At 41.2% G+C, this 24,174-nt stretch overlaps 4 protein-coding genes across 5 annotated transcripts in view; 2 read left to right on the forward strand and 2 right to left on the reverse strand.

Annotated features, from left to right (window-relative positions):
• Positions 1-123: 123 nt before the first annotated feature.
• Positions 124-4,709, reverse strand: bicdl2 (BICD family like cargo adaptor 2). Of its 2 annotated transcripts, XM_084029043.1 has the most exons (10): positions 4,613-4,709; positions 3,448-3,958; positions 2,803-3,018; positions 2,436-2,552; positions 1,707-1,853; positions 1,390-1,536; positions 1,171-1,245; positions 776-858; positions 559-673; positions 124-467 (listed from the first exon to the last, which is right to left on the reverse strand). In XM_084029043.1, exons 2-10 carry the CDS (start codon positions 3,691-3,693, stop codon positions 303-305), a joined length of 1,311 nt encoding a protein of 436 aa, XP_083885169.1. In that variant the 5' UTR covers positions 3,694-3,958; positions 4,613-4,709; the 3' UTR covers positions 124-302. The 2 variants fall into 2 exon arrangements, with proteins under 2 accessions (XP_083885169.1, XP_083885170.1); XM_084029044.1 differs by lacking the exon at positions 1,390-1,536.
• Positions 4,710-5,106: 397 nt separating this feature from the next.
• Positions 5,107-6,513, forward strand: mia (MIA SH3 domain containing). The gene is made up of 4 exons (XM_084029051.1): positions 5,107-5,345; positions 5,543-5,676; positions 5,819-5,929; positions 6,028-6,513. Exons 1-4 carry the CDS (start codon positions 5,228-5,230, stop codon positions 6,049-6,051), a joined length of 387 nt encoding a protein of 128 aa, XP_083885177.1. The 5' UTR covers positions 5,107-5,227; the 3' UTR covers positions 6,052-6,513.
• A 211-nt stretch (positions 6,514-6,724) lies between these two features.
• On the reverse strand, positions 6,725-8,735 carry LOC311025897 (alpha-crystallin B chain-like). The gene is made up of 3 exons (XM_084029050.1): positions 8,464-8,735; positions 8,001-8,123; positions 6,725-7,908 (listed from the first exon to the last, which is right to left on the reverse strand). Exons 1-3 carry the CDS (start codon positions 8,641-8,643, stop codon positions 7,717-7,719), a joined length of 495 nt encoding a protein of 164 aa, XP_083885176.1. The 5' UTR covers positions 8,644-8,735; the 3' UTR covers positions 6,725-7,716.
• Positions 8,736-11,691: 2,956 nt separating this feature from the next.
• Positions 11,692-24,174, forward strand: part of cfap54 (cilia and flagella associated 54) — a gene marked incomplete at both ends in the record, with an annotated part of 108,605 nt that continues 96,122 nt past the window's right edge. The window contains 35 exons of the mRNA XM_084028182.1: positions 11,692-11,837; positions 12,308-12,413; positions 12,726-12,875; positions 13,028-13,193; positions 13,473-13,531; positions 13,849-13,992; positions 14,355-14,468; positions 14,619-14,720; positions 14,816-15,008; positions 15,189-15,269; positions 15,389-15,501; positions 15,644-15,758; positions 15,995-16,080; positions 16,198-16,317; positions 16,700-16,841; positions 17,076-17,131; positions 17,296-17,424; positions 17,659-17,830; positions 17,974-18,107; positions 18,418-18,612; positions 18,693-18,785; positions 18,888-19,076; positions 20,063-20,181; positions 20,276-20,423; positions 20,520-20,675; positions 20,800-20,922; positions 21,038-21,154; positions 21,439-21,553; positions 22,261-22,350; positions 22,430-22,556; positions 22,761-22,857; positions 23,014-23,105; positions 23,194-23,391; positions 23,482-23,782; positions 23,896-24,105. Of these exons, the coding sequence (XP_083884308.1) occupies positions 11,692-11,837; positions 12,308-12,413; positions 12,726-12,875; positions 13,028-13,193; positions 13,473-13,531; positions 13,849-13,992; positions 14,355-14,468; positions 14,619-14,720; positions 14,816-15,008; positions 15,189-15,269; positions 15,389-15,501; positions 15,644-15,758; positions 15,995-16,080; positions 16,198-16,317; positions 16,700-16,841; positions 17,076-17,131; positions 17,296-17,424; positions 17,659-17,830; positions 17,974-18,107; positions 18,418-18,612; positions 18,693-18,785; positions 18,888-19,076; positions 20,063-20,181; positions 20,276-20,423; positions 20,520-20,675; positions 20,800-20,922; positions 21,038-21,154; positions 21,439-21,553; positions 22,261-22,350; positions 22,430-22,556; positions 22,761-22,857; positions 23,014-23,105; positions 23,194-23,391; positions 23,482-23,782; positions 23,896-24,105 (4,698 nt within the window). The remainder of the gene's footprint in view (positions 11,838-12,307; positions 12,414-12,725; positions 12,876-13,027; positions 13,194-13,472; positions 13,532-13,848; positions 13,993-14,354; positions 14,469-14,618; positions 14,721-14,815; positions 15,009-15,188; positions 15,270-15,388; positions 15,502-15,643; positions 15,759-15,994; positions 16,081-16,197; positions 16,318-16,699; positions 16,842-17,075; positions 17,132-17,295; positions 17,425-17,658; positions 17,831-17,973; positions 18,108-18,417; positions 18,613-18,692; positions 18,786-18,887; positions 19,077-20,062; positions 20,182-20,275; positions 20,424-20,519; positions 20,676-20,799; positions 20,923-21,037; positions 21,155-21,438; positions 21,554-22,260; positions 22,351-22,429; positions 22,557-22,760; positions 22,858-23,013; positions 23,106-23,193; positions 23,392-23,481; positions 23,783-23,895; positions 24,106-24,174) is intronic.

The following is a 24,174-nucleotide window of genomic DNA, read 5'->3' on the forward strand; positions in this document are numbered from 1 at the left end:
AATATGTATGTTTTTACATAGTTTCCAGATGTTATCTGTAAGCTAGCAACACACAGAAAGTTTTAAAAATGCAGCATTAAGATATCATTGTGACACAACCAACATTATAAAACACCCAATAGAGACTTTTGTTTTTCAATTTTAATATAAAAATCCTAAATTCTGAAATTATATACTGTACATACATATATACAAATAAAATATTAGGTATGTAAACATTTCCAGTGTATCTGGCTGCAGAACCTGCAGTGGCAAAGATAAAGACTGATACTCTGTCCGTTCAGACTGCCGCTCTTTTTCTGTTATTTGTCTTTGAAAAAGGAGAAGAATCCTTTCCCTCCTTCTCCCTTCAATTTCAAAGATTTGCTTCTTTGAAGTCCTGCCTTGTCTCTCTGTTGCTGTTTCTCCCTCTGTCTCTCCTCCTCCCTTAGCTTCACCTGTTGGTTGATCACAAACCGCATGTCGTCCTGCAACGAGATGATTGGAAAGCAATATTTTTCTTGTGAACAAAATGACTTGATGTCGTGTAGGATTGTCTCTACCTGCACACAGACTCACCTGCCAGGCATCCAGCTCTTGAGACAGCACCACCTTGTGCTTGATGGTGTTGAGAAGCTGCTGAGTTAGTGATTCTTTCTCTTGGCAGACCGTGGCGAACTCACTCTCTAAGAAACTGCACATCGATATGAAAATTAGCACATTTTCTATCGCTGTGAGCTCAAATGAAATCAGAATAATTCAAATCGACCAATATGGTGTTGTTGTATGACCTCACCTGTAGCTTGGCTTTTCAGGACTGCTTCTAAACGGCTCGATTTCCTGCCTCAAAGACTCCAGCTCTTTTTTTTGAGATTGCAACTGCAAAGTTTGAAATAGCCTTTCAATTACAATATATTTCCTTTTCAAAAATACTCACATTTCCATCATATCTCTATCAAATTTAAAGGACATATTATGCTCATTTTCATGTTCAAATTTGTATTTTAGGATTCTACTAAATCATGTTTACATGCTTTAATGTTAAAAAAAACATAATTGTTCTCATACTGTCTGTCTGGATATACCTGTATATAGTCTGAAACATTGCGTTTTAGCCATTTTAAACCATTTCTTGTCTATTTCCCAAACTGCTGTGAGACTATGTTAATGGTCGTCTACAGTTTAACAGACCTCCTTTGTGAGCGCTTGTATCTCTTCCTCTCTTGCCTGCAGGACTGAGGAGTGAGCAAGGAGAGCCTCTTTGACCTGGTTAGACATGTACACAACAACACAACGGATAGAAAGGTCAGGAAGGTCACAAACGCTTACTACTAGACATGTTGGATATCGGTATTAGCCTCAAAGTATCAAAAGATCAGAAGTCACTGCAGTTTCCCAGTGTCGTTGTACCTGCGATTGCTGAATTTCACTATGCAGAGACAAAGGTTGTGTTTGTGTACTGTCCAGAATGCTCTCTTCTCCTAGGTTCAGAGCTTTTTGCTGTAGAGAGCGATTCACGGTTCGCAACTCAAACACCACTCCCTGCTCCTGCTCTATCTACAGCACATAAACACACACATACACACAAATAAAGAAGTTCACACGATTTGGGCTAGTGACGTTTGTTAGTGACTAGTAATCTGTCTGCACATGGTTCTCCCTCTGGTTCCCTCATCTTTCAACGCTAGTTAATCTGTAATACCGTGTATTCAGCCATCGATCCTCACCTCTGCTTCCTTCTCTCTCAGTCTCGTCTGTAGCTCTGACACTCTGTCTCTCAGCCTCTCTCTCTCCGTGCGACGTCTGTCACTTTCCTCCTGTGAAGCTCTTAGTTGTGCCTCCATGTGTGACAGCCGCCCTTGCAAAACTTTGTTCTGTTAGGAACAAACGGGAAAATAATGAAGAAATGATGAAATGACATGACATGAAAAGAATGCAGTTGAATGAATGTATAGAATGTATCAGTATAGCCAGATTATGATGCTTTGAGATGATACTTCAAGGCCGTTCAAGTCTTTTAATATACTGCTAATATCACCATTGGTGCTTGGCAACAGAGCTGCAGACTATGAACGTAGACTTGAATCTGACTCCACCTAACTTGAGAGCAAAACATCCATCCGGTCGATCCCAGCTGACACTGGCCCGAAAAACAATGCCGCCTTGGTTATTTAATTAGTAGGCATAATTATTTGAAAGGACTTGGTTTCATCTATATAGAAACCTAGCTCAGAACAAAGGCAGGACTTGAAACTGGACTTGGACTTGCCCCACACATCACTTAAAAACAGCTCTCCCTACTTTCACATTGTATTATAATTTGTGTTTGAAACGTGGTGATGTTTGTGTATGACCTACAATCCTGCAGAACTCAAGATTGCATGTTTATGACACTGAAACAGAACCTCTTACTTTGACATCGATTTGCTTGTGCAAAACATGAAGAAGTGACTTGCCTCCGCTTGTATGTTGGCTATTTGTGTGAAGTTGATATTTCGGCTGAAAGAGGATTCATCCATCTCTTCTCTCAGGGAACGAAGCTCAGTCCTCAAGGAGTGTTCCAGTGTTACAGCCTAAGTGGGTGGAAGATGAAAAAGTTGCGTAATGCTATTGTTCAATAAGTGACGAAGATGGGACGCAATAAACCTGCTAGTCTACATTGTTTTCTTTCGGCATAACTGTGACGTGACTACACAGACATGCGGAAAGTTCCCGCACACATGTACACTTAGATTGTGTTTATTATAAGATCTTTTCTTTGGTGGGTAAACAGCTTATTAGGCCACAGACAAGGGTGAGTTTTCACTCCAGGTATAAACAAACCTCTGCCAGCTGCTCAACCAAGCGTTGGTTGTGATTGGCTAACTGAGTCAGCTGTTCACTCTCGTCCCTTCGCCGGTCGCGCCCCTCACTGTGATGTTGCTCCACTTTAAGCCTCATGGAGGCTAAATCAGCGGTCAGCTCTGCCTCTCTCTGCCCAGTAGTCAGCTCATTCATCTCCAGCTTCCTTTGCAGAACATGCTTCTCCTGCTGTAAAGCCTGCAACGGGGGAAATATCACATATTGAAATGTCATAAATGTGAAGGGATATCACAACAAATGTCCGTTTTTCAGGCAGCAAAAGCGTTTGTAAACAGCAAGATTAGATCCAGAGAAGCCAGCTCTTGAAAAACAGAATAGTTCCTTTTCAACAGACAATTAGATTTAGCAGGCAAAGCACAGGTGCTGATGGCGGCTCTGTATGTCAGGACCCTGAAACTGAAGCAGTTTAATGGAGTTCATCCATCATTCTCTTTTATTATTGACACCTGAGCTTTTCCTACTGTAAAACATCATGTTCAGATTCATACCTGCACTGCAATGAGGGCATTTAAGTTACTTACATGAAAAATACCGAAAGCAATAATAAAAACGTGTGCTCCTTTTCTTCCCATCTCACTATTTTTCTGACACCAGCTTTATCCTCACCTCAAGCTCCCTTTCCCTCTGCTCCAGAGATGCTGCCAGCTCCTCGTTCTTCTCCAGTAACGCCTGTCCCAACTCAGCAGCCAGTATCAGATCCGTCTCTATCCCTCCTCCACTCTCACTGCTCCCAGGCGAGGGTGTGGACGAGGGGAGAGCGTAGGAGAGCGAGACTGAGGAGGAGGGGGACAGAGGGAAGAAGGAGTCCTCCAGACTGGGTGACGGGAGGCTGTTTTTGCTGGGGGTGAACATCGTTGATAGGACTCAGTTAAACCGCCTCATCCCAGGTCGGGGACTTGTGATCACACAGGTGGCAGCTGGATCGCCTTTCTTCCTTTTTGTAAAATCCTTTTGTGTTTCTTGATGATTTGCTCCAGAGTGGGTTGATGAGTTTTATTTCTCACTTTTGTAATCCAGGTTCGTCTCTGCTTAAAACGTGTTCTTCATTGTGGTGCCAAAGTTTCTAATGCCAGTATCGTTCAAATCCTTTCTTGTCTTCTTCCAAGATAACTGTGGGCTAAAAAAAAGTCCATCGATAGCACATCAAAACATAAACAGATGTATTGGACGTCATTGTGAAATTCAGGACATGCATGATAACTTGTGTGACTGTCAGACTTGTTTTCTAGTAATACAATCTCACATGGCCTTTAAGGAGGTCTTTTGTCTGACATTTGCTTTTGTTACTGACCGAAATACCAACTCCGCTATTATCTTCGCTCCCCTCCCTAAATTCCAAAGATTTTGTTCTCCACTAGTTTCTATAAATACGACAAAGTCTTAAATGATCCTAGAGAAGTCTCTAAAGTAATCAAGTCTTAGTCTTGGTGCTGTGTTTTTTCGACCACAAAATAAGGCTTGAAAAGACACTTCCACCATATAATAAAACCAATCACATCAGGATTGTTTCTATGAACATTCTGTCACATTATAGTTGCGTTGTAAAGTCTGTCTGCTCAGTCCTGATAGTCTTTAGCTGTGACTTCACCATCTGTCCTCTCACCTGCGATTACATCACAGCATGAAACCATGCTTCCATCCTGTTTGAAATAATGAATGAATTAAAGCAGTGAAGTAATTACTACTCCAACATCATCCATATTCATTATGAAAAATAACAGAGCCTCTATTAGCCCATTCGGAGGAACAAAAATTAAGTCTGTGCTCTTACCTTACAGTTCAGCCAACTCACACCAAGCAGGTACGGTCTTCCTGTTTGGTGAGTGTATGTACGTGTGTGTGTTTGTGTGTGTGTGTGTGTGTGTTTGGGAGTGTTTGCATAAGAGAGGCTCAGCTGGTTTCCTTGGTAGTGAAAACATACGGTATGTAAATACAGCTTGTGGCTCCACCTCCTGAAAGGTAAAGAGTGCAAACAGAGCAGGAATGGCAAAACCGGTGTTTACTGACATCAAGTGGCTGAAAACGGTAAGAAATCACAGTTTAACTGAGGAATGTGCTGTCAGAAAGGTTTACACTGCTGTTTGAGTGGGGGTGACGCAACGTGAGAGATGGAGAGAGAGGGTGAGGACAGGATACAAGCAAGGGTCTGTACAACCCCCCCTCCCTCCTCTCGCCATCCCCCATCCTGTTTACCTGAGTTTGAAAGGAGCTCTGTGTCTGTGTGTGTTCATGTATGAAATGAAGGGGGCAGGGAGAGTAGAAAAAGGGGGACTGCCATCACTGCACCTCCTTCTCAGAGACAGCAAACAGACAAAAGGGAATAAAAAAGCCCACCAGACGTTCACCAGGAGACCATCGGATCATTTAAGTGCATTCACACACAGCCATGCCTTGCAAACTCTGGCTTGTTCTGTCAGTGTGGCTTTTGCTCGCAACCTGTGAAGCTGGAAGGCAGATGACTAAACTCTCTGACAAGAAACTCTGCGCTGATGCCGAATGCAGCCGTAAGTAGCACATGCTCCCCACCTTCTATTTGCTGCCGGTGACTGCTGCACTCAGTATTGTTTTGACCACATTAGAACTGCCAATGATAAGAATGATATTGCACATGCTGATTTTTTAAAATTGTAATAGAAATGTGACACAGATTTTGAACTGTAAAAGTTCTCAATATCATGCCTCCCTCTATATTCCTGCACAGATCCTATCCTGATAGCTCGGGCACTTCAGGACTACTACCCTGGAGACTGCAGGTTCATCCCCATCAGACAGGGGCAGCTCATCTATGTCTATGCCATGCTAAAGGACCGAGGGAACCTCTTCTGGGCCGGCAGTGTAAGTGAGAAATGAATGCTTTTTGCTCTGATGCAGCTCCAATAGACTTTGGGTATTTTTGTTGAACGCCACCGAGACGTGTTTCAGTGTTTCATCAAAAGTGATGCTTTCAATAACTTCAGTCGATATCATCTGTTTGCAGGTACAAGACTCCTATTACGGACAGCAGGAGGCTCGCATCGGACACTTCCCCAGCAGCGTAGTGGAGGAGACTCATCCTCTTATGCCAGCCAGCACCGAAGTCAAGACGACCGTAGGTGGACACACAGACACACACACACACACACACGTCAACACACATTTATATGACGTGATGCTTTCACCTAATTCTACCTCTCTTCTTGTTTCCAGAAATGGGACTTCTACTGTAACTGATTTCGCCTTAATCCAATAAAGAGAACAACACGCTTGTCATCTACATAGCAAGATCATATTTCTGCTTACACACATTGTTATAATATGTAGGTTTGCTTATCCACTGTTGAAAAATGTGCAAATTTAGAAGCAGCTCTGCACAATAAGAAGCATTCTAGATTGCAATCAGATTTAAGGCTGCTGAAGAAAGGTTTGTTGCTGCTTAACAAGGTTTTATTCCCTGTAATACCCCATCATGTTTGCATCTGTTGCAGATATTACAAGTATATGTCAAAGTATTAAAGTTAAATGTGCTAAATGAATTGTACATTTTTTTTTTCATGCAATTTGTTTAACTCAATGAAGTTGCTTCATAAAAGAAAATGTGTGTCAGCTGATCTTGTGGTGCATATAACACACCAACTATAGTAAATTCACCAAAACAAAAAACAAAAATGAAAATTCACTAGGCAGCTATGAAGCAAGAATGTTTGATTACATTACGGAGGACTTTTCACTTTAAAGAATAACGCTGAAATAAGAAAATTATGCACATCTTGACCTGACACAAACAAATAAAAACCTCTATGCATAATATTTGATTGTTTAAGCCAAAGAAGAAAGAGTGATTCTTCCTTGTTATGCAAAGTTATTTTGTAAACAGAAACTGAACACGGTACACAGTATGGTTTTGAGTATCAACATTTATTCTATTTGTTTTCTCATATTTGTTAATATGCCAGGGGGTTGTTGCCAATATTAAGGAATGATAGGGCTGTAACTGTTGCATCTACAAGCACATATGCCCTCACTCTCGCAAAGATTCACACACATTTTCCTTAGCAGCTCAGAGGCTATGCTCCCCAGGAAACGGAGCCCAGTCATAAAAGCTATCTGTCTCCAAACACAGTACTTTCCCTACTGCTCATTCACCCTCCGTCTTCACACACATCTGGTCCAAGTCTTTGGTCCAAGCTTTCTTTTAGCGAATAAACAAAAAAATGACTGCATATACCTCCTCTTCACACATACAGAAACCAACAGTAAAACAATAAACAAAGCACAGTTATCTTACTCATAACCACTTAATCAGTACTACTGTGGGTACTGTTTTAGTCTGTTGTCAGCTTCAGTAGACAATTTTGAGACTCCCATTAATTGACATATTAGCCCCTCAAACTAAAAGGTACAGCATCTAGGTTGGGTTCAATAAACAATTGCTAAAAATATTGTCACTAAACTGCAGAGCATTTCCCAAAATGCCTGATAAAGTAAAGGAAATGCGTTTCAATACATGATAACATGCCCCAAGAGGTGTGAATATTTTTGTTAGAGAGATACGCTTTGGAGAGGGATTCTGTCGGCTCGCCATCGGGAAATTAACTCCCATAAGTTCTTCATCTTTCACCTCACACCACTATTGTCTATGCAAAGCGTTGTCAAATAGGCTCTGCTAGGAGCACAATTAATCTTTGGTTTGTAAGCACCACTGTCTAGCAGAGATATCAGAGCAACAGTGAGTTAAGAATTAGATACCAGTTCACTAGAAGGCACTTATAGACACCTGTATGCACTGCCTACTTTATATCTTCTTCTAAACTGCCAACAGAACTGTAACAGGTTAAATATAAAAACAGGCAGCACTTGGTTAGCAGTGAGACAAGGTGAGGAGCGTCGGATTCTGCTCTACATTTTCTGTTTCGTTGTTCCGTCTTCACAGGACACAGGAATAGTGCGCTCTGAGCCAGCAGATGACCGAGGTGCCGTGATTGTAAGGATGCCGTCAAACGTCAGACTGGAGGTGACATCAGCAGTGGACACGCCGGCAGGAAGCCTGTACTTCCTCAGAAACTCTCTTGACACGAAGCCGTGGTCGTCCTGGAAACAGAATCAGAGTCGGCATATGAGTAATCTGTCACCATATGAATGTCATGTGACTATTTCTGCAGATCCGGTCCCTCTGACCTCACCTGTCTGCCCTCGTGTTTGCCCTGTATTGTGATGAACTCGTCGCTGACATTGACAGACAGCTCCTCGGGGGAGAAATGCTTCACATCCAGGAAGATGATGTAGCGATCCTTTTCAATGCGCATCTGCACAGACAACACAGCTGTTAGGAACAAATTGTGTTGTGCATGCCCACAGCCTGAGTAAGCGAGCCGTGAAAACAGACACAAGCTTGTTATTGTCATCTCAGTGCAAAACCCATATTCTAATGAGAGAGAGGGACTGGCATCATGGATACAAATCTCCCCTTTAAAGATGTCTTCATTTTAATGCATCTTATGGCCTGTCACATAATTATAAACACTGCAGTAGATGAGTTACTGATTTAATGTAAAATTATTTTAGAAGAGATATTGCTGATAGTTATTTTCAGTTAGCAGATGACTTTCAGACAATTTCATTATTTTAAGGACACAGGTACTTTACCTCACCGTGTCCATTTTCAGGCCAGTTGAACCAGCGCGTGAATGAAGGGCGTATCCAGGGGAAGGACCAGGGGAAGGGCCAAATGAGTGGCCAATCGGTGAGACTTTCTGCCATGGAGACGTCGGAGAGTCGACGTGGGAAGGCCCGACGGTACCAGGGGTACTGGATGGGGATATCCATGATGATGAGGTTGGAGGAGATGTAAAAGCGATGCGTATAAGGCGGACGCTTGATTCGACTCGGTCCGAGATGGGTGCTGCTGTGCTCTCCCGCACCGCATTTATAGGCCTTTCCCTCCCATCCCACCCGAGCTCTGTCTCTGTCCACATCCTCTGCGTCCCCCCCCCCCCTCCCCTCCATAACCTCCCATGTACACTTGCATAGTGACTGCCAACTGGCTGATCTTTCTGGAACAATGATGTCAACTGTTTATCCCTCCATCTCCCCCATTGTTTCATCTGTGTGACGGTGTGTGTGTGACTCTCTCTCTCTCTCCCTCTATCTCTCTCTCTCTCCCCCTCATAATTCTGTGTCTCTGCCTCTCCCTTCTCCCAGTCAGGAGGTGACACTGGCTCAGAGTACTGCTGATGCCCCCATACTCATTCCCCAGGAAATGCCCCTGTCTGGATCTGTGTGTGATTGTGTGTATGTGTGTGCGTACGTGTGTGTGTTTGTCTGCATGTGTCTGTTTGAGGAATAGCTGCCAGAGCATTAGCCTGCAGTGATCTGAGTGCCAGAAGCTTTAGGTTTGTGTGCAGAATGGATGTGAGGTTGAATGGGAATTGATGAGTTTGTATGCGACAGCATTAGGCGACACTCTCGGCGTGTATCATTTTGCTATGAGCTCAGATGTAAAATATGAAGCCCTGACTCCTCTCCAACTGTCTAACGGTTGTGCCAACCAAAATTCTTTCAGTCTCGGCTTCATCCTCCCAGTGGTGACCCGTGTTGTCTGACCTGAACAGAACTGCACACATTCAATCTGTTATCTGCCACCAATGAGATCCTTTTAGCAAAGTCACCTTCTACTATTTAAAACCACAACAGGGAAAGAGCACAAACTATTATTATATGCGGACGATATTTTGATGCTGATAAAAGACCCATTAAACTCGATACCACACCTGATGAACACGATACAATCTTACTCTAAATTATCAGGATATAAAATTAACTGGACAAAGTCGGAAGCTATGCCTATATCTGGTTTATGCAATTCCAATGTACTGACAAATTTCGGCTTTAAATGGATGTCAAAAGGGATGAAATACTTGGGAATCAAACTCAGTAGTGAAGTGGAGGAAATACCTTCACTCAATTTAGAACCTTTATTGCAAAAAATTAGAACTAATTTGGATAAATGGGGGAAACTTAATCTTACATTATGGGGAAAGGTCAATGTGATAAAGATGGTGGTCTCTCCGCAAATTAATTATGTGCTTATGATGTTACCAGTAAATGTATCACCTCAGATCTTTAAACAGTATGATACAATAATTAAAGAATTTTTATGGGACAGGAAAAGACCCAGAATTAAATTCAGTAAAATGTGCTCTCCTAGAGACAGAGGAGGCCTTGGGTTGCCAGACCTGAGATTATATTATGTCTCCTTTGAAATGGCCAAATTAGCCAAACACTGGAATAAGGACAACCAGCTAGAGTGGGTTACTATTGAAAATAAGATATCATCCCCTTTCACTCCTATTGATAGATTATCCCAGTCTACTCGTAATGTAGTGAACCCTATTATGGCTCACTCCAAAGAGATCTTGATCAAAATACATAAAATGCATAAATTATCACATTGTAAACAGAGATATTCTTCTCTGTGGCACAACCCCATGATAAGCATTGGGAAGAAATCAGTATATTGGAAGGAATGGCACCTCAATGGACTATGTCATGTTGCTGATCTATATGAGGAAGGTGTGTTTATGTCTTTCCTTGATACAAAAACGAAATACAATCTTAAGGGAAAGGAGCATTTCTGGAAATATCTACAGATCAGAGACTGTATTACATCCAAGATTCAGTATAAAGATGGAAACCACATCATGGACTATTTCATGCTGCCTGTGGAGCATCGCCGAGCCTCTATATTTTATAGAACAACAAACCAACTGCTCAGCGATAGCTGTCAGGGCTTGAAAACGATATGGGAGAGGGACCTGGGATGTCTGATGGATGAGGAGGAATGGACAAGAATCATATCTAACAACGGGAAATTCATTAGGGAAGCTAAAGGGAAATTTACACAATACAAAATAACACATAGGTACTACTGGACTCCACAAAGACTAAATAGAGCCGGCATAATGAACAATAACTTGTGTTGGAAATGCCAGAAAGATATAGGTACTCTGTTACACTGTATCTGGGAGTGCCCTGTTATTCAGCCTTTTTGGAAAACAGTCCTGGACAATTTGAGCAAATGGCTGGGAAGTGGCATACCGTTATCTCCCAGGTTATGTCTATTAGGAGACAGAAGCCAAATAGTAAACATATCAAGTGGAGAGTTCTCTGTAATCATGGCAGGGACTACAACGGCTGCCAGGGCAATACTTAAGCTGTGGAAAACACCTAAAGCCCCTGAACTAAAAGAGTGGATAAACATTATGGTAAAAACAGCTTCATATGAAGTTATGCTCGACAAGATGAATAACAAGAATAAGGTCAAGGCACCAGACTGGGACTTGTTTTGGACTCACATCACTATGACTGATGATCCTACAGCTTGAACGCCGTTTTCTGAGTGTATCCAACATGTATGTATCCACCTATTGTATGTATATGTTTTCCAGCTATGTGAATGCATCAATATGTCCCCTATACATCATTGCATCATCGCATCATTTATATCATTTACATAATTTATGTGGTATTCTTATTTTATTTTTGTTTTTCTATGCCACTGACACCTCATGTAACGTGCATAAGATGTCTGAAAATGTAAAATGTTCTAATGTCATACACCAGAGATAAAATAAATAAAAACTTGAATTACAAAAAAAAAAAAAAACACAACAGGTGGATGAATCAATTTAACACTCATTATTTATTTTCATTGAGACTATTGTCTGTTTTAATCAGGGTTTAAATACAACTGACTTGCTTGTGAGCTACCTGGAGCTTCCTGTCTGTTTCTGGTCGTTGCTATGGTGATGTGTCCAGTAGCTTTAGTTAGCTTATGTTACACAAGTCCGTTAGTTGGTTGTTGTAGACGCAGAAATGGAGTTACCGGCTTCATATTATGGGAAACTGGATGAAAGAAACCCAGTTGTTTCGACCTTTAAACGAGACGTTAACTCGTTCGTGACGCTGATGAGACGAGTCGCGTCTTCGTCCAGCCAAGACAACGGCTCTTATGCTAAAGGGTGAGGCTTAACATAGTTTAGCGTTGACGCTAGCTAGCTAATCAAAGTTATGGTTAGCCGCCTGACTTAGCTTAATGCACAAGTTTATTCCAAAACTACACTTTGAAGTCAGCGAAACAGTTTGTTTAGCTACGCCAATTGCAGTCATTCGCCAGTAGAAAAGGCCGTAACTAAGTGTTATTATTATTATTTTATTAATTTGTTACGACCTTAATTAGTCATAGGTTAGCAAAACAGGCTTGCAGGTTTCACGTTTGACTGCAGGTGCGTAATGTTAGCTAACGCAAATTCTGGGCCACCAGATATTATTGCTGCTGGAGCTTCTACTGCAATACAGCTGCTTTTACATAAATTGGGGTCTTGGATATATCACCCTTAAGGCTATCCTTTCACAAGGAGCATTGTGAAATAAGGTTTTCTCACTATGATTTTAACATGAGCCTGTTTGTGATTTGAATTTAATTTCGAAGGATTAAAATCCTGGTGGAGATATGGAAAAAGTACAAACAACGACTGCCTCAGAAGATGTACCAGGAGCGCATGTTGCAGATAGCAGATTTTCTCTTTGAAATAAAGGTAATCCACAGCGGCCTTGCTGATATCATTCATAATGTCAGCAAACAATATTATCAGGGTGGTAAAAGGAACCCTATTGTTGTTTTTTGTGCATAGTATGTTTATTAGAATGTTAGCCAGTTAAATTATGTGATTTATGATGCCAAATGCTTGCGGTTCACAGTTCATGGTCATGTATGTCATAATCTTATGATCTCTTATCTTTGGGATGGAAAAGAGATATTCTTGAATTAGTTGTTGGGGCAAATTACCTGTTTTATTCTACAATAATAGCCTCTTCACGGCTTTCTTCCCTCTCCACTTCATCTGTAGTTGTACCAGCTCGCTTTTTGGCAGGGCTACAGTCTCCACCTGCAGGAGTTCAACTCAGTTAAAATAACTGACATCACAGACGTAAACTGCTTCATGGCCGTCTTCTTCCCAGAAGGTTTTGATACAGATCAAGATACGTTTGCGATGAAGGTACACTCTATTGTGTGAGCTTGTGTGCAGTGAGTTCCTGCATGCAAATTATTTGGCTATTCACCACCTGAAAGCAATAGGTCAATTATATTTTAAGATGTTTGCTTAACATTATATAACATAGGTTGTGTATGTGCTTGTGTTTGCTGTAGATTCGTGCATTGCAGGGCTGTGCCCTGTGTATATTTGAGCAGGAGAAAAGGCACCGTGTCCTCAGCCAGAAGGGACTCTGTAAACTGCTGGGAGTGCTGAACTTCATCAGGGTCATGATGCAGGCATTTCAGCAACATGAGCGCCTCTGGTGGCAAATATATAATGGTATATTAGTGCAACTTTGCAGTTTTGCACAGTCTTTGGTTGGATGAGAATAATTTGAACATGTGCCCAAAAGGGTAGGCTTGTGACATTCTTGATGAAAGGTTCTTATCCAGTGAGTAATATGTTGGTACATCTCTTCAAGACCAAGATTTAGTGAAAATGACATATCAGGCAGTTTATTACTAATCATAATTAATTGTTTGAAATAAAGTTGTACATTAAAATATTCTACTCTGCTATTTTACTAACTAACCTCTTTCTCTCTTCCTTCTGATCCAGGTTCATTGCACATCTACACCATTTGCCGTTACCTGATGACCATGAATTGTAGTGCACAGGTACTTCAAAAGATTGTTTTTTGTAAAATCTGATGCACTTTAAATGGAAAGGTAAAATTAACGAGGCAGCGAAATGTTGATAATGAGGCTGGGAGATCTGGAAACCATACATATCTGGTTAATGCAGTTTGTGAGATTACAAAGAATCCATTTCTTCTTTACATTGGTTGGTGTCCTTATACTCCCTCTGGTGTATTGTTACTCAGAAAGAAAACATGCAGATAATGCACTATAACCAGAAGTTTGTGTGATTTATTATGTAGATATAATTATGTGTCTCATGATCCCTTTATGCCACCATTTATGATCCTGTCCAGGCACTGGAGTACCTTCTATGGGCAAGCATCAGTTTAGAGCTGTCTGTTCCTCTGATGACTACTAAGTATCTGCCATTGATTGTCACGCTCTACTGTGCTGTCTGCCACTGTTACTATGACAACCAGGCTCCTGTGCAGGCAGAGGTGAAAGACACGTCATCTGCATCCTGACACCTACAAGCACACAATCATTGTGATATTAACAGACTATTCACAGGCTGATTAAATACGTCAGTCTGTGATTTTCTTTTTGACAAATCAGACTTTGGTTTTAGTCTGATTTAAAGAAGATTCCTTGAGGCTATATAGAAAAGTCTGCTTTGATGTCAATCTATCTGCTGTAGCAAGATATTTTATATTCATGTACTAATTACACAACTTGAGTTTTGTGAAATGTAATGGCATCAGATTTCAGAAAAGGTCCCTAAATGGAATTTCTTAAACTGAATTCTAAATGCCTTATTCCCCATTTGTGGGGTTGTTTGTGTTTCTTCAAATGCTTTCAGGAATTTGCCAGGAGAGCCCTTGGAAAAATCAATGACCTTGCAACACTGGAGGAGCAGAATGAAGTTTCTGCCACCAGAGAGTCTCAGAGAGCTTACAAAGAAGCCTCTATTAAGGCAGGTTGTCCTCTGAAAATCTAGGAGATTTCTTGTGATATTCTGTGCCCAATCTAACGATTTGTTGTTTTACCTTCACCCTGTTGATGTGCTCTTCTTTGGTTTTTATCAGAAAATTGTGATTCAGATCTTTTTTTCTTTTTTTTTCAGCTTTCTGCCATAATGTTCAAGCGTGCAGTGTTTGAGACCAGAAGGAGACCCAAATCCATGGTCAAAATCAGAATCAGAAACACCTTGGCGGACATACCCAATGTAATAAGATCCACTATACTGCCATATCATCATACTCAGTGTGAAAAAAATGGTGTCCTTAAGTGTCCTTGTATGCCCCCCTGTACCTACTGTAGGCGCCATGGCCTCGTACCAAAACAGAGGGCTTGCTAATGGACCTGTTTGACAGCAGTGCAGCGCAGTTCTTGGCCATCCTGGAAGCACTTTGGGACAGCACTAGGAGCCCACTGCAGACGAGGGTTCCAGATGAACCAGAAATGCAGGAGGTGATCGTGGAACTCCTGTCTGCTGGCATCAGTTTATTATCTGGTTAGTAAAACAAACACATAACAGAAATCACTCTGCAATGATTCCAGTAAATGTACAATTAAAGGGAATTCTACAAGCGCTGCACATTTTTAGAATAACTGCATTTGAATTGCGTGTTTAAGGTGCGTAATGCTCACTTTGTGTATTGATTAATGTGCTTGTATGTTCCTGTTTGTGAAGGAGTCGCACTTTCTGGTGAGTCTCTCGTGAGTCTCAGTGCATTGACACCAGCATCCACTCTCATGGATTTAGCCATTACAGGTAAGTCACTGTTTTTTTTCTCACATTACAGACATGGTTACATGTATAGCACTTTATCATGTGTTGCAAGGTGTTTGTGCGTGGGTTTAGAAATCATTGTGAATATCTTGTGTTGCTAGGAGAAAACAAAGTACCCATCATGCCTGCGATGAGGTTCATCAAGATGTTGTTTCAGTACAAGCAACCAGATGCTTTCACTGAACTTGCCAGAGAGATGCTGCAGGTTTTGTCTGTACGTAGCACACAAGCATCTCCTTATTCAGACAAGGGGAATACACTCCATTTCTATGATTTCTCACTTGTGCATTCTTATGTTTTGAATTTACGGTTTAATCTGTGCTGTGTCTCTGAATGAGTGTCTCCTTCTGTGTCAGGGTGTGGAAGGTCAATCATTCAGGAGGGCAGAGCTGGAGCTGGCTTTACTTGTCAGTTACAACAGTCTCCTGTCTTCCCAGGGGAGCCTTCGTACGGAGGATAACATGATTGATGGTATCAAAAGTCAAACTGTGCCACATATGAATCATCATGCTGCCACGCTGCTGTTCTTGTGTATCTTCTTGTCAAGTATTAGCTGACACACATTGAGTTTTCTTGTTCATAACAATGATTGGGTACTAATAAGGTGTTTAACACTGGTCCTCAGTTATCTGTTCACAAAATATCTAGCACTGATTTCAGAAATATCAGAAGTATGATGTGGTTGTGTTGTTTTATGTTTTCAACAGACGGACACAAGACATCATTCTCAATGAGTAAAGAGTTCATTGGCCTGGTAGACGCTCTGCACATGTCTGTTTGTGGCTCTGCTCATGTAAGTTTCTATGTTGTGTGTGTGTGTGTGTGTTGGGGTTGATCTGCCAAGTACCATACAAGTTAGAGGAATAGTTCATTTGGAGTGTTTGTATAAAGTATGTATGTGTTTGTGTAGGAGGTACAGCCTGATGGGGATCTAGTTTTGGATGTCGTGTTATTTCTGTGGGGAAAAGTGAAGCTGGTGATTCAGAGGGATCAGCTGCAAAACCTAGAGTTTACACCCTACCTTGATAAGGTAGATAATTATGACAAGGTATGTATTTAAAAAGGAAAGCATTACTGAAACGGTTGACTTTCAGGGTGATAGGAGCATGGTATTGTCAAATACCATGTCAAATAATTTGCTAGCTTTTTTTTTTAATTAATTAAATTCGTAATTCTCCTGGCTAAAATACTCTTGTAGTGGAAATCTCATATTGTTTGTGACAGCCCTACTCTCCAGCATATCATGTTTAAATAAATCTAATATTTGGAGTAAAGGACTGAATGTTCCTGAGCTGTAATATTAATTTGTACAGAATAAAACACATATATAAAAATATATTTTATTACATTTTTCAAAGTTTGTTAAATGTAGATGTCCTATTTCTTTTCATGTGTATATAACATGTTTGCAGTGGCTGTGGTGTCTGTTTATGCTGTGTGAAGTGGCCTTTGCCTGTGACCTGGCAACTGTTGACTGCATTATGATGGCAGAGATGATCCACACATTGGCCATACTGCTACTGAGTGCAGCTGAACGCGGTAGTCAGTGTCCAGGTGAGGAATTAGGTTCTTCCATTTGTCAGTTTCAGTCTGAAGGATGACTGAAACCATGCATCTTTTGCACTGAACACATGCACACACACACACATGCACACACACACACACACACACACACACACACACACACACACACACACACACACACACACACACACACACACACACACACACACACGTCATGTTGTAACAATATTTTTATTCTATTATTATTCTCATGTCTTCTTCTAGGAGCTTGTGAAGCAGCATGTAAGGGTGTGAAGCCAAGCTTTTTCTCTCTTCTGGAGGTATGTTAATGAATTGACTGTAAAATGATAGTTCTGTTTATTAGAAGTGTACATTATTATATAAAGTGTATGTGATGTTAAACCAAATTACACACTAATGTGCTATATTCTGTCTCTGGTTTTTCAGAAATATTGAAAAAAAATGTGTATGTGTGTGCTTACAGAGTTCAAACACAGAGTTGCTTCAGAGGGTGTGTGAGGTGGTGGATAGGGGTCTTGAAGCTCTGGCAAAGGGTGTAGCCAGACTGCTGCCCCAAGATTGCTCAGCAATCACTGACTCTGCCTTCATGCAGGTAGGCAGTCAACCTGTCCAATACACAGTCTGACATTTATTCATTCTACACCATTCCAAGCCAGGTGTTGCCTTGAGTTAGGATCTCAACATGGTATTGAAATAAATTAGTGTAGACTGAGAAAATACAATGTGTGAGTGTTACTAACGCCTGTTTATCCTCTCATTTGGATAGAGATTTAGTCCCCTCTCTCCATCAACTCACTCCCTATCTTGCCCAACATCACCGGAACAGGGAAACGAAGACAATGAAATAGAGGAGAAGGAAAAAGAAATGGAAACTAAGGCAAAATCAGACACTCAACACACTCAGTCCACATGTGTGTTCCTTCTGGCCAAAGACCTTCATCTAGAGCTAAACATCATTCACCACAGGGCTTCCCTCAAGTTACTGCAGCTAAATGCAGGTCAGACTCGCTAACCACACTGACACTTTTACTAATTGGTGATTTTTTTTTAATACATTTGCCTTTTGCCTTCTTGGAGTTTATACAATTTTATAAACACAATGGGTCTAAATGTGGCTGTGGCCTTTGTTGGTTGTGTTTAGTCACAGAGTCTGAACTGTTGGGTCGGATTAAGAAGAACAAGGTGTCCAAAGCTGTTTTCCTGATCCAGAAAGCCTTGCTGGCATACAACAACATGGAGCCACATAACAGCAACAAAATCAAGAGTCTGCTGGAGGTTCCACATTTACAAACATTCACACTTTTTAGATACAGTCACAACTATGCATGTTATGTAAAACATGATACTTCCACACACACTACAGTCAGTTTTTATCTTCAAATGTGTACATTTGTGTGAAAAGAGATGCAAAATATGTTTACTTTTAGATGAAATATGATTATTCAGTTGAACTATATTACATTCACAAAGAGCCAATACCCTGTTAGGGTTATCATGAGCTTAACTCATGAATACTGATGACTGGTGATTGAGTTGAGCCTTCATAAAGCGTTATTTAACTGGTTTGTCCTTGTGCTCTTGTCAGGAGGCCTCCACCCTGATAGAGAAAGCAGGGGTGGAGGAGAGAAAACTGTATTTATCTACCACCCCGAAGGCTCCAGCTGAAAAAGATAAAGGGATGAAGGAGAAAGAAGAAAACCCTCCACCTCCCCCCATCCTGCTCTCACGCACTGACCGCTTCCTAACCTTTGCCCCAGCACGTTATGACTTGGAGGGACAAGTGAGTTTTTCATTTCCTAGGAGTATCAAGACAACACAACTTCTATACTTTATCTCTATTTTTTTCTTGTTTCTTGCAAGGTGTGCTGGTACCAGCTGTGCGGCCGTGCAGCTGAGGGCATTAACTGGAAAGTCCGCCTTGGAGACTGCAGTCTGCCAGGAACTGGAAATATGGTACAATGTATCTCTTTCACAGAAGAGGTCCAGTGGGACACATTTTTGTCATCTTGTCTGCTGTCTGCCCATAACATTAGGTCTAACTTTGTATGTTTCAAGGTACCAGCTGTATCTGGCGAGTGCATACTGAGGGTGGAGGGGCTGGAGCCCAACCAGAACTATGTGTTTGCTGTAGCAGCCTACAACAGCCAGGGCAAGCTCCTGGGCAACACCATAGGAGGGTCAACATTACCAGTGCTGGCATCCTTGCCACTACCACTGCTCTCCATGTGGGCTCACTTGGCACAGGTACACTACACACTAGTGATAACTAGTAGAAACTTGGTACTAGTTTGTCACCACACATCCCTCATCACTTGCTGGGTCTAGGTGCTTTTCCCTGTGCTAATTTGATACCTTAAAGGGACAGTTCCCCCCAAAATCAAAAATACATATTTTTCCTCCTGTAGTGCTATTTATCAGTCTGAATTGCTTGCCAGTGTTTGAGCTATCCGCCGAAGAGTAGTCTGCCTTCTTTTGAAAATAATGGAACTAGATGGCGGGCTTCACGGTGGTGTAGTGGGTAGCACTCTCGCCTCACAGCAAGAGGGTCCAGGGTTCGATCCCTGGGTCGGCCCCGGGTTCCTTCTGTGTGGAGTTTGCATGTTCTCCCCGTGTAAGCGTGGGTTCTCTCCGGGTTCTCCGGCTTCCTCCCACAGTCCAAAGACATGCAGGATGGGGATAGGTTGATTGGTGACTCTAAATTGACCGTAGGTGTGAATGTGAGCGTGACTGCTTGTTTGTCTCTACATGTCGGCCCTGTGATAGACTGGCGTCCTGTCCAGGGTGTACCCTGCCTTCGCCCAATGACAGCTGGGATCGGCTCCAGCCCCCCCGTGACCCTAAATACAGGATAAGCGGTAGACAATGGATGGATGGATGGAACTAGATGGCACTTGACTTGTGGTGATCAAAGCGCCCAAAAAATAAGTTTGAAAAAACTCAACAGCTTTGCCTCCTTCCAGAAATTGTGAGAGCCGATTTATGTACAAACCATTTTCTTTCTATGCCTGCCAACTGTATCACCCCACAAAAGAAAGCGTTCATTTAAGATGTAAGAGCAAGCTCGTTCTCGAGCAAAATGTGAACATTAATGGCATCCTCCTTGGCTAAGCTGTAATGTGAGCTAGCTCAGTGGTGCTCGGTGAGTTTGCACACTTCCTTATATCCCTTAACTCCACAGAGCCAGAGTAAAAGCAGGATTATGGTTGTAGCTTTTTTGACTCCTTCCTCAGGTGGCATTTCAAACAGAGCAGCATGCCGTTGCAAAGAGAGCCTGCGGAGAACTATGGATGCACTATACCTACCCTGACCCTGTGTCCGACAGCACACAGGATAGACTCGCTATCACAGGGTGAGGAGGGATACACATCCATACAGTTCAAGTTAAGGAATCAGTATTTTCTTTGCATTGACAAATCTCCTTTTGTTTTATCTCCATGCTGAAGACTGCGTGTCCAGACCCTGCATCACTCATCTCCTTACTTGTGTCAGCTGTTCCTCACTTCCATCTTCATTGAGACAGAGATCAGTATTCAGCAGGGATCACTCTATTGTGACTCATTCAGTGACAATGGGCCGTTTATCTGGGAACAGGTAAAAAATGATCTGGATTTTTTTCTGATATTGAATTGAGCAAGGGTAATATGTTTTAAATGAACATAAACACAAATAAGTTATGTGTGTCTGCAGGAAGCCAGACTGGCACAGAGTGAGCGAATGCTGGTGGCCATGGACGTGGCAATGTGGATGAATGACGGTAGTGCTGCTTTGCAAGCTGTAGTTCGCTGTTATGGTCTCTTGGCACCTCTAATCTTCCATCAGATCATTTGCGATCCTGTTGTACAGGTATGCAATACCACATCCATATAAATCTTAATATTCTGTTATACAACAATGTAACATAATATAAACTGTAAAGTATTCATATCTCTGTGTATTCATATGTCTGTATCTATGTTCCGATGGGCAGGTGCTAAAAAAATGCTTGATAGTTTTGGAGGAGAATTCAGGCCTTCTCAAGCAAAAAAGGAATGGAAACTCTTCAGAGTCATTTATGCACATGATAGCCTGCCTCACCTACTACCTATCCAAGGTGTGTCTGCATATATTTATGTCAAGTGTTACAGATACTTTGATCAGTTTGATCAGAACCAACCAGGTGCAGCCTTGCACAAAATAATGTCTTACCCTTCATCCTTTTTGACCAGGCATTACGAGTGCTCAGAGAGCATCAGATGGCTTCTGTGGTGATGGACTGTGCACTTAGGCTGCTCCAAGAGGTGTATGACGCCCAGCTGCAGATCAGTAGACTTGCGAATAAAGCTGTGCGTGTAAGGAACAGTGGAAACTGGATTTTTTTTCATTATTTAGCATCAGACTTAGAGTTACTTAAATTCCTGAAATTATATGAATGTGATTATCCAGTATATTTTCAGATTTTATTTGCTGTTTTACAATTTATATATATATATATATATATATATATATATATATATATATATATATATATATATAATATATATTTAGTGATTAAATTCTTAAATATACAACAAAATAACAAATATATTGTTCTGTTTTTGCCTGTTTCTCTCTCTCTCTCTGTGTGTAGGCTAATACAAGTCATGCTGCAAACAAGCGGGAAATGAAAAGTCTTCAGCTGAAGGCACTGCATTGGAAGAACAAGAAAACAATCACAACTGAAGCATCTGTCATTGTAGACAATGGTAACCTCACTCATTAGTTTAGTTTCATTATTCAAAAAAAGTAAAGTATGGTGAAAACAAGGTGGTGTGTGTAGCAAGAAGATCAAAGCCATGCTTGTTCAAAATATGCCAGGGAAAGAAAATAATACACATTGAAGTTATCAGTGATAAAAAATATAGTAAAATAAATGAATATGTACTGCAGTATGTGCAGAGGTGTCAAAAGTACAGACGTTTTATACTCAAGTTGACGTACGGATACTTTTGTTCAAATTGACTAAAGAAAAAGTACTGATTCAACTTCTCCATTAAAATTTTAAAAGTACAGGCTCTGAAATGTACAAAGTCTCACAGTTAAAGTAAAATGTCTCTCTATGAAGGACATTTCTACTGACTCGTTTATTGCATGGCTAACTGAATATTGCATCATATTAATAAGAAAATAAATAATTCCCCTCAAATGCATTAAAACTAAAGTAACAAGTCTGTTTTGAACATGTAAGGAGCAGAAAGTACAGATATGTGTTTTAAAATGTAGGGAGTAAAAGTAAAAAGTTGTCAGAAAAATAAATACTCAAGTACAGATACCTAAAAATTCTACTTAAGTACAGTAAAATGTTATTGTATTTGTATAATATTCCTTTCTTTTTTTCTGGGAACATTTAAAAAGCATAATAAATGGTCCAAATTGCATTTTCTTCTAAGCTCCCCTGTCTTCTTTTCTGTAGGGATTGCATTCCCACTGACTGGCTATGAAGATCCCACCATATTGTATGATCTGTTCTCCAACAGCACATTAAATGATGCCTATCATAATGGTAAGTGGCACACGCTCACAAACCTTTTTAACTAATAATTAGTCTTGGTCACTCAAACCTGTGTTTTGTGTCTTTATAGTGATGAAGCTCAGAAGTAAGGTATATTTTATTGAGTTTGCGGCACTAATTCTCCAGAGGACCATGGAAGAAGGCCACCCAGACCTTGTGTTAAAATGGGGACAAAGCATGTTTGAATGCATTTCCAGGTGTGATTTGACTATTCAGCTCTTGACCGATTTTAAATAAGAAATGGTACAATTATAGATTTTAAGCTTTAATTTCATAATCATTGTGTCCTCTTCAAATTAATACTATCCACTTACAATATACTGTTCTGTATTACAGATAGTAGTTATTTCTTCTGTGCTGATAAAGGCTTGAACGTATATAAATGGTTCTATCTTTGTCAGGCGGGACAAGAGACTGTCCGCAGAATGTTTGGAGGGAAACAGTCAGAGTAAAAGACGACGTAGTCCTAAGGCTCAAAACGGCAATGAACCACTACAGGTGAAAATAATATGCACGCAAATACCCAACATGTTCATATACCATAGATACACAACATACATAATATCTTGAACATCTGTGCTAGATAAAGCTTTTTTGTATTGTTTTGCATGCCGATGAACCCTAATCCCAAATACTTTGTGCTGCTTTTTGTAGCAGAACAAGAACACACCTACACATTATGACACAAGAAAGAAGCTAAAGCAGAAAATCCCACACAGCATGCTTCATCAAGTGAGCATGAGCAGGTACAGTATGTGTGTCTGTGTTTGTATGTAATTATATGTGGGTTCACATAACCACATGTGCATTGGATTTCTATCCATGTGCATGTAGGGAAATGCAGGCTGTGGAGAACCTTCTAACCATGATGGTTGCTGTGGTGCAACGCCGCAAGAAGCAGCTTCAGCTGAGGAACTTGTGCCATGAGGAGAGGGTGTGGAAGTCTCATTTGAACTACAGCATGGCTCAAGCCCATCTAGCTCTGTTTTACCAGGGCCTGGACCAGCTGCATGGAGGAGCCCTGCAGCACAGGTTCACTCACAAGATACCCTGTTCTAAAAAACATGGATAATTCTGTATATTCATTCCTATAATGTTATGTTCTTTGTGTCCTTGTTTCAGTTACGGACAATTAAATCCCTTGTGCTTCTCTCTGGCCTACTCTGGTGTTCTGGTGCAGAGGAACCCACAGCGACCGCAGTCTTCCAAACAGGTTGTCCAAGAGGTTGACTTAGAGAGAGACTCCTCTCAGCCCAGTCTTAGGGAATATGTGACAGCAGACAGAGTGGATGACTCAGAGGAGAGATGCGATGAGGCAGTGGACTCCTCTCAAGTGGAGGAACAGAAGATTGAGACACACAGCACTACTGCCTTGCTGCTGGACTCGCTTAACAAAGCTGCTTTACATCTCCAAAGGGCCATGGTACGGCACACACATACACTCACATACAAGTACAGAAATGTGAATATTACATGTGACCATACAGTGTCAATACTGGTATTGTTATTTATGTATCTATTTTTGTTATTTTCCAGGTGTTGGCCCATCGTGGCAGCCACTGGACCACTCTGCAGTATGTGTGTCAGACTGTCTGGGACCAAAGCTGCAGAATCACTATCCTAATACAGCGAGCTGCTCAGTTTGAACCTCCCTCCCCCATCACAGCAGACCAGCTGCACACCACCTTCACACCACTTCTGGTGCTAGCTATTGACCTAATCATGGACATGCTGAGCAATCTTGGGGTAAATCTAAATCATGTTCTTTTGAAGAAGGCTTTACTCTAGCGATTGAGACCATAAACGGAAGTTTAC

This window comes from Eutrigla gurnardus (genome assembly GCF_963514095.1).
Source record: "Eutrigla gurnardus genome assembly, chromosome: 15".
Classification (NCBI taxonomy): Eukaryota; Metazoa; Chordata; class Actinopteri; order Perciformes; family Triglidae; genus Eutrigla; species Eutrigla gurnardus.